At 39.8% G+C, this 14,734-nt stretch overlaps 1 protein-coding gene across 5 annotated transcripts in view; it reads left to right on the top strand.

Moving 5' to 3' along the window:
* MAST4 (microtubule associated serine/threonine kinase family member 4) overlaps positions 1–14,734 on the top strand; it is a 545,073-nt gene that overhangs the window by 179,674 nt on the left and 350,665 nt on the right. For 2 of the 5 annotated variants that reach the window (XM_058563939.1, XM_058563943.1), the window contains exon 4: positions 3,806–3,853. The exons of the other annotated variants lie outside the window; for them this stretch is intronic. In XM_058563939.1, the coding sequence (XP_058419922.1) occupies positions 3,806–3,853 (48 nt within the window). The remainder of the gene's footprint in view (positions 1–3,805; positions 3,854–14,734) is intronic. 5 annotated transcript variants of the gene reach the window in all.

Below are 14,734 nucleotides of genomic sequence, written 5' to 3'. Positions count from 1 at the left end.
TCATGTTCAACACAACATACAGTTCAGAAGAGTATAGACCTTCAACTTGTGAGGTATTCATATGTTAGTAAGATGTAAATGAAGGCCCTGTGGTTTGGTAGGTATGAATTGTAGTAAATGCATGACCTATAATGATTTAAATGCCATAGGCAGACTTGAAGGCAATGCTAACTACCTTCTCAAGGAGGAGATTAATTCCTAGCTTGAAGTATCTAGTTTTCCTTGGCAATGCTAAATGTAGTTGTGCTCCCTCTCCCAGACACATGGGGCATTTCAGATAAATGGCATGTTGCCAGTTCATCCTAAGTAGCCCGGTAGCTGGCGGAATACATGCTCAGCCAGTGTCCGCCTGCTGGGACACCAGCCGGGAGTGCTGATGAGGTGTCAGATGTATACTTCATATACATTAATCTGAAGAGGGGAAAACTCATTTCCCCCTTTGCTTCCTCCATCTCTCTGTCCCTCGCCACACACATGAGTAGTTTATCAAAGAAGTCACAGTCGTCAAAAGCAGGGGATTTATATACAGATGCTGCTTTCTGGCAAGAAAGATGGAAATTTCGGAAGGCAAAAGCAGGACCAGTGGTAACTTATTTTTCTGTAGGAAAATAAGGTTGTAAGCCTTGATGATTAAAGTTTAGAAATGGTATATGTGCCATCATAAGAAATATTCACTTCTTTTGTACTTTGGAGTAATAGATGGATGGCAAAAGCACAGTGCAAATTCCTTTCTAGTATTTTTCTCCAGTTTTCTGTTTGATTTGAATCATGAGCCTCATCTGTTTTGTTTGTGTGGACAGCCCATCGCATTCTTTCTTAGTGAGGTCTTCCTTGACCTTCCTGTTTGAAACTGCTCCCCACACTGCATGTTGCATGCCCCACTTACTTAACTCACTTTTCTCCATAGCCTTATCCCTTTCCAATATACCACATAATTTGCTTATTTCATTATATATCTCACTACTCTAATGAAAAATTGATGGGAGTGGAGATATTTTTTCTGTTTTCCCAGCTATTTCCCCAGGGCCTGGAATAGTGCCTGACACATGGTGGGTACTCAGTGAAGACTTGGAGAAAGCATAAGGGAATGTATTTCCTTTCTGTACATTTTTCGTGCCCTAGAACAGACTCTTGTTTATTTTTGTTTGTTTTTAATCTGTGATTAACGTTTTAGGTTTCTATTATTTAGCCTAATCAAGAAGCTATTCTTCAAGCCAGAGAGCAGTTAACTATGGAAACTGTATTCAGGAATTAAACTATAATTGTACACTTTGAAAATGGAAATGAGGGGGGAAAGCACAGTGGTTAAGAGATCACCTCCAGTGTCTACCGCTTATTAGCTGTATGAGCCTCAGTTTCTTCATCTGTGAAATGGGGCCAATGGTTGTAGTGACCCCGTGAGGTTACTGGGAGGATGGAGTGAGTGAATTCTTGTGCGGTACTTTGCACAGTGCCTGTCACTCAAGAAATGCTGGCGTCACTGTTCCTGGGGTTGGTAGGAAAAATGTTTCTTGGAGTTGTCGGCAGAGTTTAGCTGAGATGGTGTTATCAGAAGCGGGGAAAAGAAGCACTTTTCTCCCTGGTCATTTGAGTTGAAGTAGTGATTTTGGCTTTTGTCCTTACCTCCTTGCATTATGGCGGAACAGCTTGTTGTTTCTTTCTTCCTCCTTTTCACTCAAAATTCATCGACCCAACAAACTGGAAGATAGCTTTCTAGAATAGTTAACTTTTTTGAAGAGGGGATGTGCTTTCACATATTATTTTTCAACATTTAATACTAGGTTAAGTGGTATAATTTTATGTTTCTTCAGTGGCCCTTTTTTGACATTGTATCCATTTCTTTTAATGGAAAAATTGTGTTTCATGATGTACTATAAATATTAAAACCAAACTATTTAAACTGTAATATATTCAAAGAGCCTTGATGAATATTCATCTTTCCCTTTGCGAAAATGCATTATGAAGAGTCAGGGAAAATTCACTAAACATATGCAAAAGTGCATTTTTCCTTTTTAATTCATTCAGAGTGCACTGACATAATGTCAGCGTTTAAATAGGATACAGATTTTATTTGCAATCATTTAATATTATATCAATACTTCATTAGCCTGATAGCTCAAAAACAAAAACCTGAGCCGAAGTCCAATTAGTTAACTCTGAGAGAGTATCTGTTAAATATTGATGTAGGAACAATTTGAATGCCCTTGGATAAATTGCTTAACAAAAGTGTAGAATACAACTGTGAATTAGCATTTCTCCTTAGCCATTATGACTCAGTTGAAAGACTTCAGAATATTTCAATGTATGGATTTCTCACCATTTCTTAAACTATTTCCCCCTTTAGGTTATTTCCAGGTTTTTCCTATTGCAAATAATGGTGATGAGCAGGCTTTTAATAAGACCTTGTTCACCTCTTATCATTTTTTCAGAGTAGATTCTTGGAGTGGAATTACTGTGGCAAAGGATGTGCGCATTACTGAGGTCCTCCATACTTCTGCTAGATTGTCTCTAGGAATGCTGCACAAATTTATGCTTCCATCTATTGAGAAGGCACACCTCACTACGCTCTGGCCAGGAGTCAATATTGTCTTCTGAAAAAAAACACAAACAACTTTGGTAGTTAGGTGAAAAACAATTACTCTTTTAAATTTATGTTTGATTTTTAGTGAAGTTGATATGGTGATTGGACGTGTTGAACTCTTGCACTAAAGCCCCCTGATAAAGCAAATAGGAAATTAAGGTTATCTGTGCTTCTTCCTATAACTTCTTGCAGTCCCTAAATCAGCTTACCATACCAACTGTTGGTAACCTCTGTTGCTCTTGGGATACAAGAACTGCTGAGAGTGATTACAATGTATGTAGCTGGAGGCATTATTCCACAGTTCAGAATTTTTTTCATCTGGAAAGTAGTAATCTCAATTGTGAAATAATGCCTTCAGCTGTGGACATTATAATCAGAGTCTCAGGAGTGCTTGTATTCCAGTAGTAATACATCTCCCAGTTATTACCCTCTGAGCTAGGTTCTGTTTATAGTGAAGGGATGAATTTTCATAACTCAGTGCTGAAATAGCAGTAGAGACCCCTGAGCAGATTATTATAGGTCAGGCCTAATCCATGAAGATAAATCTCATTATAGGCTCACCTGGGCCCATCCACAGAGTAGCTGGTTTAACATGAGTCTGTAAATCAAAGATCAGCCTAAAAACAAACTATAAATTCCTCGCTCTAATCCAGCTACTGCCTCAGTGAAGAGATACCCTAAATGTGCATCCGTACTCTAAACATGCTTGGGTGCCATGAGAATAACTAGCAGAACATGCGAAGTGCATTGTGATTCAGTCTCTGAATGAATGAAGAACCTCTTATTTTGGGGAAAAGGTTTTTTCCTAAAATGAAATTTCACCCAGAAGTAGTCGCTTAAAACTTCCCGTCCCAGTTTTATCCTCCTTATATTTTGCAAGGATTAAAAAATATGCGTTACCTTATGTACTACATGTTGTCCTTCCTGGGAAGGACGGGGTGCCTGCTGGAGCGGCTCTCTGCTTGGGTATGCCTAGACAGACTGGTCAAGTGTGGACTTGTTGTTATCAAAGGCTTTTGACAGTCAGTGAGATGAATGGCGCCATAAATATTCTGTGGCATTTAAAGAGTAGAAATGCATGCCCTCTTTTAATTGCTTTAATAGAGGGGAGCAAAACGAATTTGTAACAGCAATACGTTATATATGTATGTATATCGTTGTGTGAGTGTGTTAAAGCTTAGGTTTCATTTATTACCCACTTACCCAACCGCTGTACCTATTTAGGAGCTGACCAACCTGTTCACGAAGCATCATGAGATGATCCATAGAGTGGTAAGTGCTGGCACCTCAGAGGTCTTATTCCTCACCGTAACTTTAGCACCAAGGGCAGCGCCTGGTATATATTCAGTACTTAGATAATAGTTGTTTATTAACAAAGGTTGAGGAGGTCTTAATTCCAAGTTTCAGTAGTTGTCTGAGGCTCCTGTTGTTCTGTTTCCTGGAGTCCAGACTAATTGAATGGTTGGGTTATCAGAGATTTGATTGGGTTGTGTGTCTGGGGAGATGATTGAGGTAAAGGTGGTGATGCAGTCACAGCCACCATCATGGAAGTGTCCCTTGGTGTATTGGTGGACAGGTACGTCTCTGGTGGACTCCTGATGTGACACAGCTTGTCATCTCTGGTGTCCTTTTGCCCCTGTGGTGAAATATCATCACTTGCTTCTTTGCTGTGTTATTGTCAAAAGGATTCTGCAGCTCAGGAGAAACCAAGAAACCCATAGTAATTAGACAGTGGTTTGTGGGAGAGAAGGTATTGGAATGTAACATTTCCTTTCTTGGGAAAAATGAAAAATTACCATTTTAATTCATAGATTTCTTAGGAAATTCTTGGTTATTGTGGCTCTGGAAAAGCCAACATACTTCAATATCTTTCCTACCTTATTATTATTTTTTTTTCTTGGTGAGGAAGATTAGCCCTGAGCTAACATCCATGCCAGTCCTCTTCTATTTTGTGTGGGATACGTCCACAGCATAGCTGATGAGTGGAGCAGGTCCATGCCTGGGATCCGAACCTGCAAACGTGGGCTGCCGAAGCGGAGCATGTGGAACTTTAACCACTTGGCCACAGGACTGGCCCCCTCCTACCTTATTTTTATAGATATAGTGGAGTGAGTAGTAGTGGTACACTTATTTCTTGTTCGTTGGTAGTTGAATTATCAATCTAGTGTCGGAGTCTGAATCAGTGTATTCCTCATTATGCTAATTTATCAGTTAATTGACTATTAATGGAGTCCCTATTATACAGCTAGTGTTAAAACCTGTGTAGAAAAGATGTGACACATGGTCTTGCTTTTTAAGGAGCTTCTCAGCGAGTTGAAATAAGACGTCTGAGAAATTAGAGAGCAAAGTAGAAGATAATAATATGCTGGATAGTTTGCAGCTGTATTTACAGATGCAGAAGAATGACATGGCTGCAGGTTTTTGGACAGTTTTGGTTAGGCAAACTTCAAGGCATAGTGGAACTATGTGCATAGTGGAATGGGGTGGGGGGTGGTAGATAAAGTGGGCAATGTGGTGTCGACAGTGATGTTTCTTCTTACCATGATGTTTCTAGAATAGTCAGGGAGGCAAAGGACCACATGAAAACTCAGAGGCTCATGGATATCAGTGATATAATTATTTCTGACTTAATGTGAACCCTAGAAGACCACCACCATCCCATCTCTCTCATAGTAAGAATGTCTGATGAGGTAGATGGGGAGCCTTCAAGCACCCATCAAGTGGTGCCTTTTTACGTAGGAAATCTCTGGGGAGTGGAAAGCCTAGTATCTTCAGGTATTTTAGTCAAAAGGAAATAAGTCTTTATTTTTGTTAGATTCAATGACTAGATGTTAATAGTGGCTTACTGGGTTATGACATCTTTTCTTAGTGATCTGACACTATGTTTGTTTTTAAGTGAAGAAAGGAGCAGTGTGGCAATTCCATCCCAGCTATTTGTGGTATACGAAATACTTGCTTTTCTTGTTCAGGGAACATCACCTGCATTTAAAGAAAAAGCTTAAACAGTGATCAGTAAGTAGCAGAGAGCATTTTCACAAATAATATGCAAAGGCATAAAGCTCTCACTTAAGTTTTGATAATTCTGACCTCACACTAAGACTAATCGTCATTCCAAGCCCTACTACTTCTGTAAGTTTGCTTGCTTAGAGCCCTAACTTCTGTTTTTTCTTTCTTTGTCTCTATACCTTTCTTCCTATCCAAGATGATCCACCACTAAAACTTGAATTGTTCTCTGGATGGTATATATCCTAACAATCTAAGAATCCAAGGTACTACGTTATTGTTCACACTGTAGGAGTCTGCGTTGACTAAGTAATAACTGGGCTTTCATGTGTCATGGATTTTTATATATACACCCAAGAAAACGGGTATACATTTATCATTCTTTTTGCAAGAATGAATGCTTCTTCTAGAATTCCTGTGAGATATCTCTTTGTTGCATGAAGCCAACTTGTTTTTCGTTATAAATGCTGCCTGTTATGCTTATATGTATGCTCAGTTAAGTATGTTTGTTTCTCTCCTTGTTTGTTGGTATAAATGTAAGTCAGTTGCTTTTTTTTTTTGGTTCCTGGACACAGCAGTGATACATAATATGAACCAGTGATATCATTTTGTCCCCTGTTTTTACATACCTCTGATCAGAAAGTCATTAATTAAACTTTAAGGAACTTCTGTGTTTTCCCCCATTTGCTGGAAAACATCCATCCCCTTGACAGATTCACTTGATGGAGGGGTCGCGGGTTTCTCATCTTTAAGTACTTGTAAGGTTTGGCAAAAATAACTTGGGCAGTGGTGAACCACCTACCATTCCCCAGGGGGCATCAGATTCCTTATCCCATGCTCTTCATTGTTCTGGAAAAAAAATACCTCTTTATGCAACTCCCTTCTTTATGCCTGGCCAATGCCTGCCCGATGCTTGAGCACGTGCACTTCCTCTTCCAGGAGCCTTCCCTGACGTCTCTCCCCACCCTCACCCCAACCTGGGTTATAACCCTCCTTTGAATTGTGCGTATCCAAACCAAAGCATTGATCACGTAAGACTGTAAGGGTCTCTCTGCTTTCCTTCTCTGCCTTCCCTCCTCACCCTCAAATGGTCTGATTGCCTCAACAGCCCAGGAAAATGATCTGTAGCTGATGAAGATGTGAGCCTAGAATATTTCATTAGATGGGTTCTTAGAAATGACACTAGACGAAATATCGTGGGCTTATATTAGGTTGTGCCCATAGCACCTCTCTACGTTTTAATTGACCTTTGCTTCTGAAAATGAATCCTGGAATTGGAGAATTTTATGGATGGAACAGACCTTGGGTCACCCCTCTCCCTTTGCCTAGAGAGCTTATGCACTGCAGTGACCTTTATCTAAATTGTGATCATTTTTTACAAGCACTTGATTTAGAATTTAATTATTGTAGGCAGTTTAGAATAATGTTTAAGAGCATGGGCTCCAGAGCCAGGCTGCCTGGGCTGGAATCTGGACTTTACCACTTACTAGATGTGTGACCAAAGAACATAACCTTCCTGTGTCTCTGAAAAATGGGAATGTTAACAGTACCTGTCTTATGTGGTTGTTGCTGGAATCAAGTGAGATGGTACATGTCAGACACTTGGAACACATAGGAAGAGCACAATAATGTTAACTGTTGTTATCATCTTGTTCAGGAGCAGTAAGCTGATGTATTAATTTATTAAGCCAGGGAACTTAAGTTTTATTAAATGCATATCTGAAGTTTGTGGTTTAAAGAATTGATGAAGCTGGCCTTGTAAAGCTATGATTTTCTATGATTATTTTCAGATAACTGCAGGTCTGCTGTTTTCTGCAGGATAATTTGTAGGGCATGAAGGTTGTTTGAAACTAAAACTTATAGGGAAACGATAATGTGGCATTTTCAACATGAAGTAAACTTCCAGGGGTGTTGTCATTAAACAATAAAAAATTAAAAGGCAACCAGAAAAAAAACCCCTCAACTCCTTTCTTTTCATTCCTCCCTTTGGATTACACAAAAGAATTATCAGGATCTTGGTCTTCATGAGTCTTCTTTTTGTACCAAATATATGACTTGGTTTCTTTTGAAATGACATTTTGTATACCTCTTACCACAGTGCCTGTATAGTTAGGCGTCACTTACTGACAGGGATACTTTCTGACAAATGTGTCCTTAGGCGATTTCATTGTTGTGTGAACATCCTAGAGTGTGCTTACACAAACCTAGATGGTATAGCCTGCTACACACCTAGGCTGTATGGTACTAATCTTCTGGGACCACCATCGTATATGTGGTCCGTCATTGACTGTATGTAGTATATAACTGTAGTTATGTAGTATATAACTGTTTGGACCTTTAGAATACTAACGTCTATTTTACTGAAAATACTATTAATATTGCTATCTTTTTTCCCCCAAATTTTGCTATCATTTGTCCAGGTGTAACTAAGTTAGAGGATGCCTGTTGGGCCTCTAACACTTTTGCTGGCTTACCTCATCAGTAAAACATTTTTGAGTATGCATCCCTAATATGTGAATATATTTTTAAATGATTTACATGTTCTTAGAGATGGTATTAAAAAATATTTTAACAGATCTGTAGATCTCCACTAGGAAACCGTGGAGAGAACATTTACTCTAGGATTTTAGCAGGAGCCTGGAAGTAGCTCAGTTTGCCAGGCGTTAACTATTCGGTCGCCACCTCATGGGAGGTCCCGGGAATCCTGGGGTGGTGCTAGGAGGAAGGGAGTCTGCTCAGAGTGCTTGAGGCAGTGCTGTTTGCCAACCTGTAAGGAAGTATTTTAGCCTTCAGAATTGATGCCTATCAGCTGAGTATCAGCTTGAACATCAACTTAGGAAATATACTAAAAACAACAAAAAGGGGAGCCATAGAAAATGGAAACTGATATTCTAATAATTTTTTCCTAAACCTCATTTGATTACATTCTGTACCCCTGGGGTGCCCATATTCCAATTGGCAGATCCTTGGAATCAACTACGACGTCTGCCTTCTAAACCTGCCAGAGTAGAGCTTTAGTGATTAAAAAGAGTTTTGAATATTCAGTGAGGCTGCCTTTCTTTTCTTTTTTGGAAAGATTCATTTTCTTTTACTTTTAAGTGGAAGGAATAGCAGATCTTTGCTACACATGTCATTAACTGCATTGACACAAATGTTGACAGTTATTGTGAGAACTGTTTCAAAGCTAATTATGTTAATTAGAATGTAACATACCAGTAATTGCATGTATTCAAACATCATACCATCACTTTGTGTTTTCTTCTCCAGATGTAAGACATTCATTCATTTGTTGCTTGAAAAGCTGCAGAATTATAGCTAAGATAACAAATAATTGCCAGCAAATAAAATTGGTTGTTGAGAAATATACTCTAATTGGTTAGCTATGTAAAAGACAGAAACAAATGTTAGCATGTTAAGCATATAAATTAGGAGCATTGCTTATGAAATCCTTAGTTTTGGGCTTTTCATTTAAATAAGACTTCTTATTGCAATTAATATTATCGTTTGGTTTATGACCCTTAAAAATATATTTCCTTTCAGCATTTCTTGGAGTTCTAATTTAGCTTTCTTATACATGTTAGATGATTTGCAATTTAGATTTTAATTTCCATTCTTTAAAGTGCCATTTTTCTTGTATTTCATTTTTATTTAAAGCATGATTCTCTCTATATTTGTGGAAGCGAGGCATAAACAAACTACTAGAAAAATCAAGCTTTTAAGTGAGCTGAGATCATAAAACATTTTAATAGGAATTTCACATAACTAACCTAAGTATTTGAGAGCCCTACCAGAGAATTATGGCTCTTTGGAAACAAACTTTATGGGACGTGGTGTTCTTAATTTACCCTCTGTTATTGTGCTTTAGAAAATAGCATTTCTGTCATAGCTTTTAAATCCTCACCACTTCTTATGTATGTAGTGTTAAATATGCCTCTGTGTGATGATTTGGGGGCCTTAGCTACTTGAAGACAGAGTTTTGGTCTCTGTAGTTTTTAGAGTTTTGAGTATATTTTTTTCTATTGAGAGTTTCGATGTGACTGTCCCTCTTCTAATTTGAGTGTGTGTGGATTTCTTTTCCCAATTGTGACCCACATAAATCAGCCCAACACTGTCGATGCCATGACCTTAATTCTCTAGGTCTTAAAATATGCCTTTCTGAACTAAGTGGGCTCATGGTCTGGCTCCAGCGTGATATGCTCAGAAGGGAAGAGCATTTCTTCCTAACCTCTTACAGTGATCACTGTGTAATTCTGCTGGCAGGTGCTGTGTTCTGCCTATTTTTCCGCTAAGATTTTTGTTCAGCATTTTTGGGGCTCCTGTCATCCTTAGCATACAGGCCCTTTGTCTTGCTTTATTTACTAGCTGTTCTTCAGAACACAGCAGATGATGAAAAAAGACTGGCATGTTTGGGGTTGGGAAACTTAGGACTGAATTCCAGTAATGACATTCCTTGGCTCAGTAATTTTAGACAATTGTCACTTAACCTCCTGAGCCCTGGTGTCTTCATTTGTAAAATGGGAATGGTTAATCCTGACAGCATTGTCACAACAATTAAAGAACATAACACATAACAGAGCTAGCTTCTAAGTATTAGGCATTCTTTGTGTGTTTCTCTATTTCTGGTCTCTCTATCCTATAATTGGTCAATTTGTCTGTTTCTGTGCCAACATTACACTTTCTTAATTACTGTAACTTCATAACAAGTCTTATTAATAACTGGTCAAAAAGTTCCCTTGTGTTATTGTTGTTCTTTAAGGGTGTTGGCTATTTTTGGCATGTTTATCTTCTGTATAAATTTACTTGTGAAGTTCCACAAGCTGATTCAGATTTTGATTAGAATTACATTAAATCTGGAGATCAATTTGGGAAATTGACAGTTTTATGATGTTGAGTTTTACTATTCTAGAGCATAGTATATTGCTCCATTTACTTAGGACTTCTTTAATGTTTTTAAATAAGGTTTTATTATTTTCTACAGATAGAATTTGTGTATCCTTTGTTACATTTATTCTCAGGAACTTGAAGTAACATCCTTTAAAAATAAACATGGATGCCTGTTTGCTAATGTATGGAAATTCATTTGGCTTTTGTTATTAATTTTTAGATTAATCAACCTTGCTAATTCTTACTGATTCTTATTTATCTGTAGATTTGGGGGATGGGAGTTTTTTGTAGACAGTGTAGACAATGATGATTTGCAAATAACGGCTTCATTTCTTTTTTTCCCAATCTTTGTAGCTTTTATTTCTTTTTTTAAAATCTTACTTCACTGCCAGGACTTCCAGGATTATGTTGACTAGAAGTGGTGATACCATGCGTTCTTGTCTTGGTCTTAAACGTAGAGGGGATATTTTGAACATTTCATATTAAGTATGGTGTTTGCTATGGTGCTTATTTTTTTTTGAACTTATTTTTGTTAAGGAGTAAAAGAGCAGTTCAGCTTATTATTCTTTTTCCAAGTGGCTAGTCAGTTATTCCAGCACTAGTATTGAATAATTTCTCTTTCCCCCTAATCTATAATAACACTTTTAGTGTATACTGAATTCCCACATACGTTATGAATCTATTTCTTGACTCTGTTCCTTGCATTTGTCTTCCTGTATTTATATCATATAATCTAATTCCTGTAGTTTCATGCTATTTTTAACATCTAGTAGGGCTGGTAGGGGAGCCTCATACCTCTTGTAGTTAAATTTATATTCAGTTACATTTAAAAGACTTCTTCTCATTTTAACATTTTTTTTAATCTCTGGAAATAACTTCCTCATTTTCTTTGAAAACTAGTGAGAGGAAAAAAATCATACCTTGTGAAAATATGAAACATTTGCTACTTTTATAAGATGATAGTACTTTTGGGTCATCAGTGGGGAGAGAAACCATTCTTCCTTTGTCAGGTTTCCATGTTCAGCCTCCTGCCCTGTGCACTGTGCAGCGTGAGGGCATCATTTTCTCGAGGCTTTAATGTGGAAAGTTCTGAAGGATCATGAGACACATGACCCTGGGCCTTGCTGTTCCCTGGAGCAGGACTCACTGATGACTGCGGCCACCAGCCTAAGAAGCTGGAGTGTGCTGGGAGCAGGCCTACAAAGGCTGGGGCTATTTGCAGAGACAAGAGGTGATTGTGAGCTCCAGGACTCCCTCTATCTGTAGAGATTCGCCTGCTTTGCTAATCTCAGGGGCTACTGCTTTATCTCCTGAGAGAGTGACCAGACTTCCTTATAGCTTGCAGTTGTGAAATCATAAAATGCCATGTAAGCTCTAGAGATGTTTTCTGCTATGGAAACTTTTTCTTGCCAGCAGTGTCACAGAGCCAGCCAAAGAGAAGTGAAAAGTTAATAACTATACCACTTTGCTGGGCACGACCTGTTTTCCCAGACTGCTTTTATTCTGAGTTATTCAGAACATCCTCTGCCTCTTGTGCTGACGAGAAGGATGTGCTCGCAAGCGGATGGGCAGTGACAGCACACAAGGAGTAATTCCCCTCATCCGTCAACGCTGACAACCCTTGGATTCCTCACCCTGTCAGAACAGGGAGAGGCTTGAGCAGGATTGAATGGTCCCCACTTGTCTGGCATTTTAAGCAAATCTGAATTTGATATGAAGTTAAGTAGATGCAGCCAACGTTGCTGGTGGCAAGAGTTTCACTGAAGTCCTAAGCTCATAACCTGTCCCATAAGGCTGGCGGATGTGACAAATGTGTGTCTGACTTATGACCATCATCTGAGCCTGTCAGTGCTGAAAGCTCTTCATTAAGAGAGAGTGATTAGGGAGCTGGCCCCATGACCTAGTAGTTAAGTTTGGCGTGCTCTGCTTCAGTGGCCCTGGTTCAGTTCCCGGGTACGGACCTACACCACTCATTGGCGGCCATGCTGTGGTGGCATCCCACATACAAAATAGAGGAAGATTGGCACAGATGTCAGCTCAGGGTGAATCTTCCTCAGCAGGAAAAAAAAAAAAAAAGAACTAGTAGGAATCCAATCTCAGGGCAAATGAAACCACATCTTTGATCAGGTAGAATTTTTTTTAGCTTTCTCTCCTAGGAATCTTAGATCCAGTTGATCAATTGGGAAATTCAGGATTAGATAACTTCTGTGTTCTTTATTTTAAAAAGTAAAGTTTATTTTTCTATCATAAGATGGTAAATTCCCATAGGAAATATAGAGAATTTTCTTAAAAGGTAGAGATAAAAATCATGCATAGGGGCCAGCCTGGTGGCGCAGCGGTTAAGTGTGCGAGGTCTGCTTCGGCGGCCCAGGGTTCGTAGATTTGGATCCCGGGCACACACTGATGCACCGCTTGTCAAACCATGCTGTGGTGGCATCCCATATAAAGTAGAGGAAGATGGGCATGGATGTTAGCCCAGGGCCGATCTTCCTCAGCAAAAAGAGGAGGACTGGCATTGGATGTTAGCTCAGGGCTAGTCTTCCTCACATAAAAAAAAAAATCATGCATAATATACAACCATCCTTAACATCTTTTCTCTAAACATAGATTTTCTTTTTCTCTTCATGCATTCTGGTAACTTGTGACAGCGCATATGTACTTTTCATTACTCACATCTCTAGTTTTCTCCAGGATGCCAGTCTTAGGCTGATTACCTGTCTGATCTTAATTTCGCCCTTTGGCTTTCTTTCTGCCGACTTTCCTTTTCTGTGGTTCATAACTCTGGCAGTGGAACTCTCAGGGTTTCCATGTCTCAGTGGGTGCTAACCCTTTGTCCTGGATGCCCCATCTGACTGACCATTGCTACCCATCTTGTATTGCTGTGATCTCTTCCCTCTCATTCTTCTATTTCCTTGCACCCCACTGTTCCCTCACAGAGGAGTTTACGTTCTTATGCCCGTGGGAATTGTGGAGCTGAAGGGACTGTCTGGTCCAGCTTTTCCTCCTTGCGTGCCCTCTCCTCAGATAAGCAGGGGACCTGGTTCCTGAAAGAATGTGTCCCTCAGGCAGAGGCTTCCCTGAGACTGTGAAGTCCTCCACTCCCACTCCGTCAGCCCTTCTGTGTTGGCTGCATTGATATCAAAGCTGATATCCCTAGATATCTCTAGATGGCAGCATCCACCTCCCTCTGCCTTGAGGCTAGAATAGAAAAGAACAGGTGACTGTAGCCCCGAGGATCATGTTTAGTGTGTTGCCCTGGTCTTCACTGCACATGCTTCCCCCTGCCCTTTCTTCTGTTTCCAAGTGCATTTTCAACTCCGCAGACGATCATGAAGGGGTAATATCCACTACATCCTTTTCCTGGGTTCTTCATCAGTCTCCAGCTTGTGAAGCCAGAGACATGAATCAAATCATTCAGTTGTGTGTTGGCCAGTGGAATTTTGTTGTGAGGAGCATTGCTTTAAAATGTAGCCTGAGGTTTTTTGTTAGTAATTTTTTTAAGTTATGCTGGGGCAGCCTGATGGGTGGTGCTGCTGGCGTGGGGTGGGAGCTGCAATGCTAGATGCTGGGTCCTGTTCTCTTAGTTCTTGGCAGGCCCCCTACTTTGTGACGCTGAGTTTGTTTTTGAACAGCTCAGTTTAACACTGATATCAAATATACAGCCCCAAATCAAATTATGTTGTTTCCTGGTTCAGAATCCTTTAAAGATAAACATAATGCAGAGTTGAAATCAAGTACAGGAGTGTCTTCAGCTTTTTAAAAATATATATATTATTATGTTGGAATGTTTGGCTAGTTGTGATTTTTCTTTACCCGTCTGTTCCCCCAGGAAACTTTGGGCTCCTGGCAGCCCGTGTCTGTGTCCTCCATTGTCCTCGGTCGCGGCCGGCACATACAAGGTGCTCCCGGAACCTCGCTTACCCTAACAGCGACCTCCGTGCCCTACGTTTGGTCATGGCCCTGCTACCACAGCACAAACCGTTTATCTCAGAATATTTAAACACGCAGTCTCTCTGCCTTAACTTCCACGTTCCGTGGAATTGTGTTCAGTCGATATAAACAAAGTATCAGACAGCTCGGCGAGGCTTGCCTTACACTGGATGTGGTGCCTGTGTCCTGGTCAGCCTTCTCTCCGCTGCTCTGGAAATTAAACCCAGGCGAAAGAGGCGAGCCAGACTCTGAATCATAAAATGCGTTTTTGTACTGTACTGGGAAGCATGCAGGTTGAAGAGGTACTCCTTTTCTGAAGGGTATCTTTAAAATGAG

Source organism: Diceros bicornis, chromosome 20, assembly GCF_020826845.1.
Source record: "Diceros bicornis minor isolate mBicDic1 chromosome 20, mDicBic1.mat.cur, whole genome shotgun sequence".
Lineage (NCBI taxonomy): Eukaryota > Metazoa > Chordata > Mammalia > Perissodactyla > Rhinocerotidae > Diceros > Diceros bicornis.
This window is presented reverse-complemented; position numbering and strand designations above follow the sequence as displayed.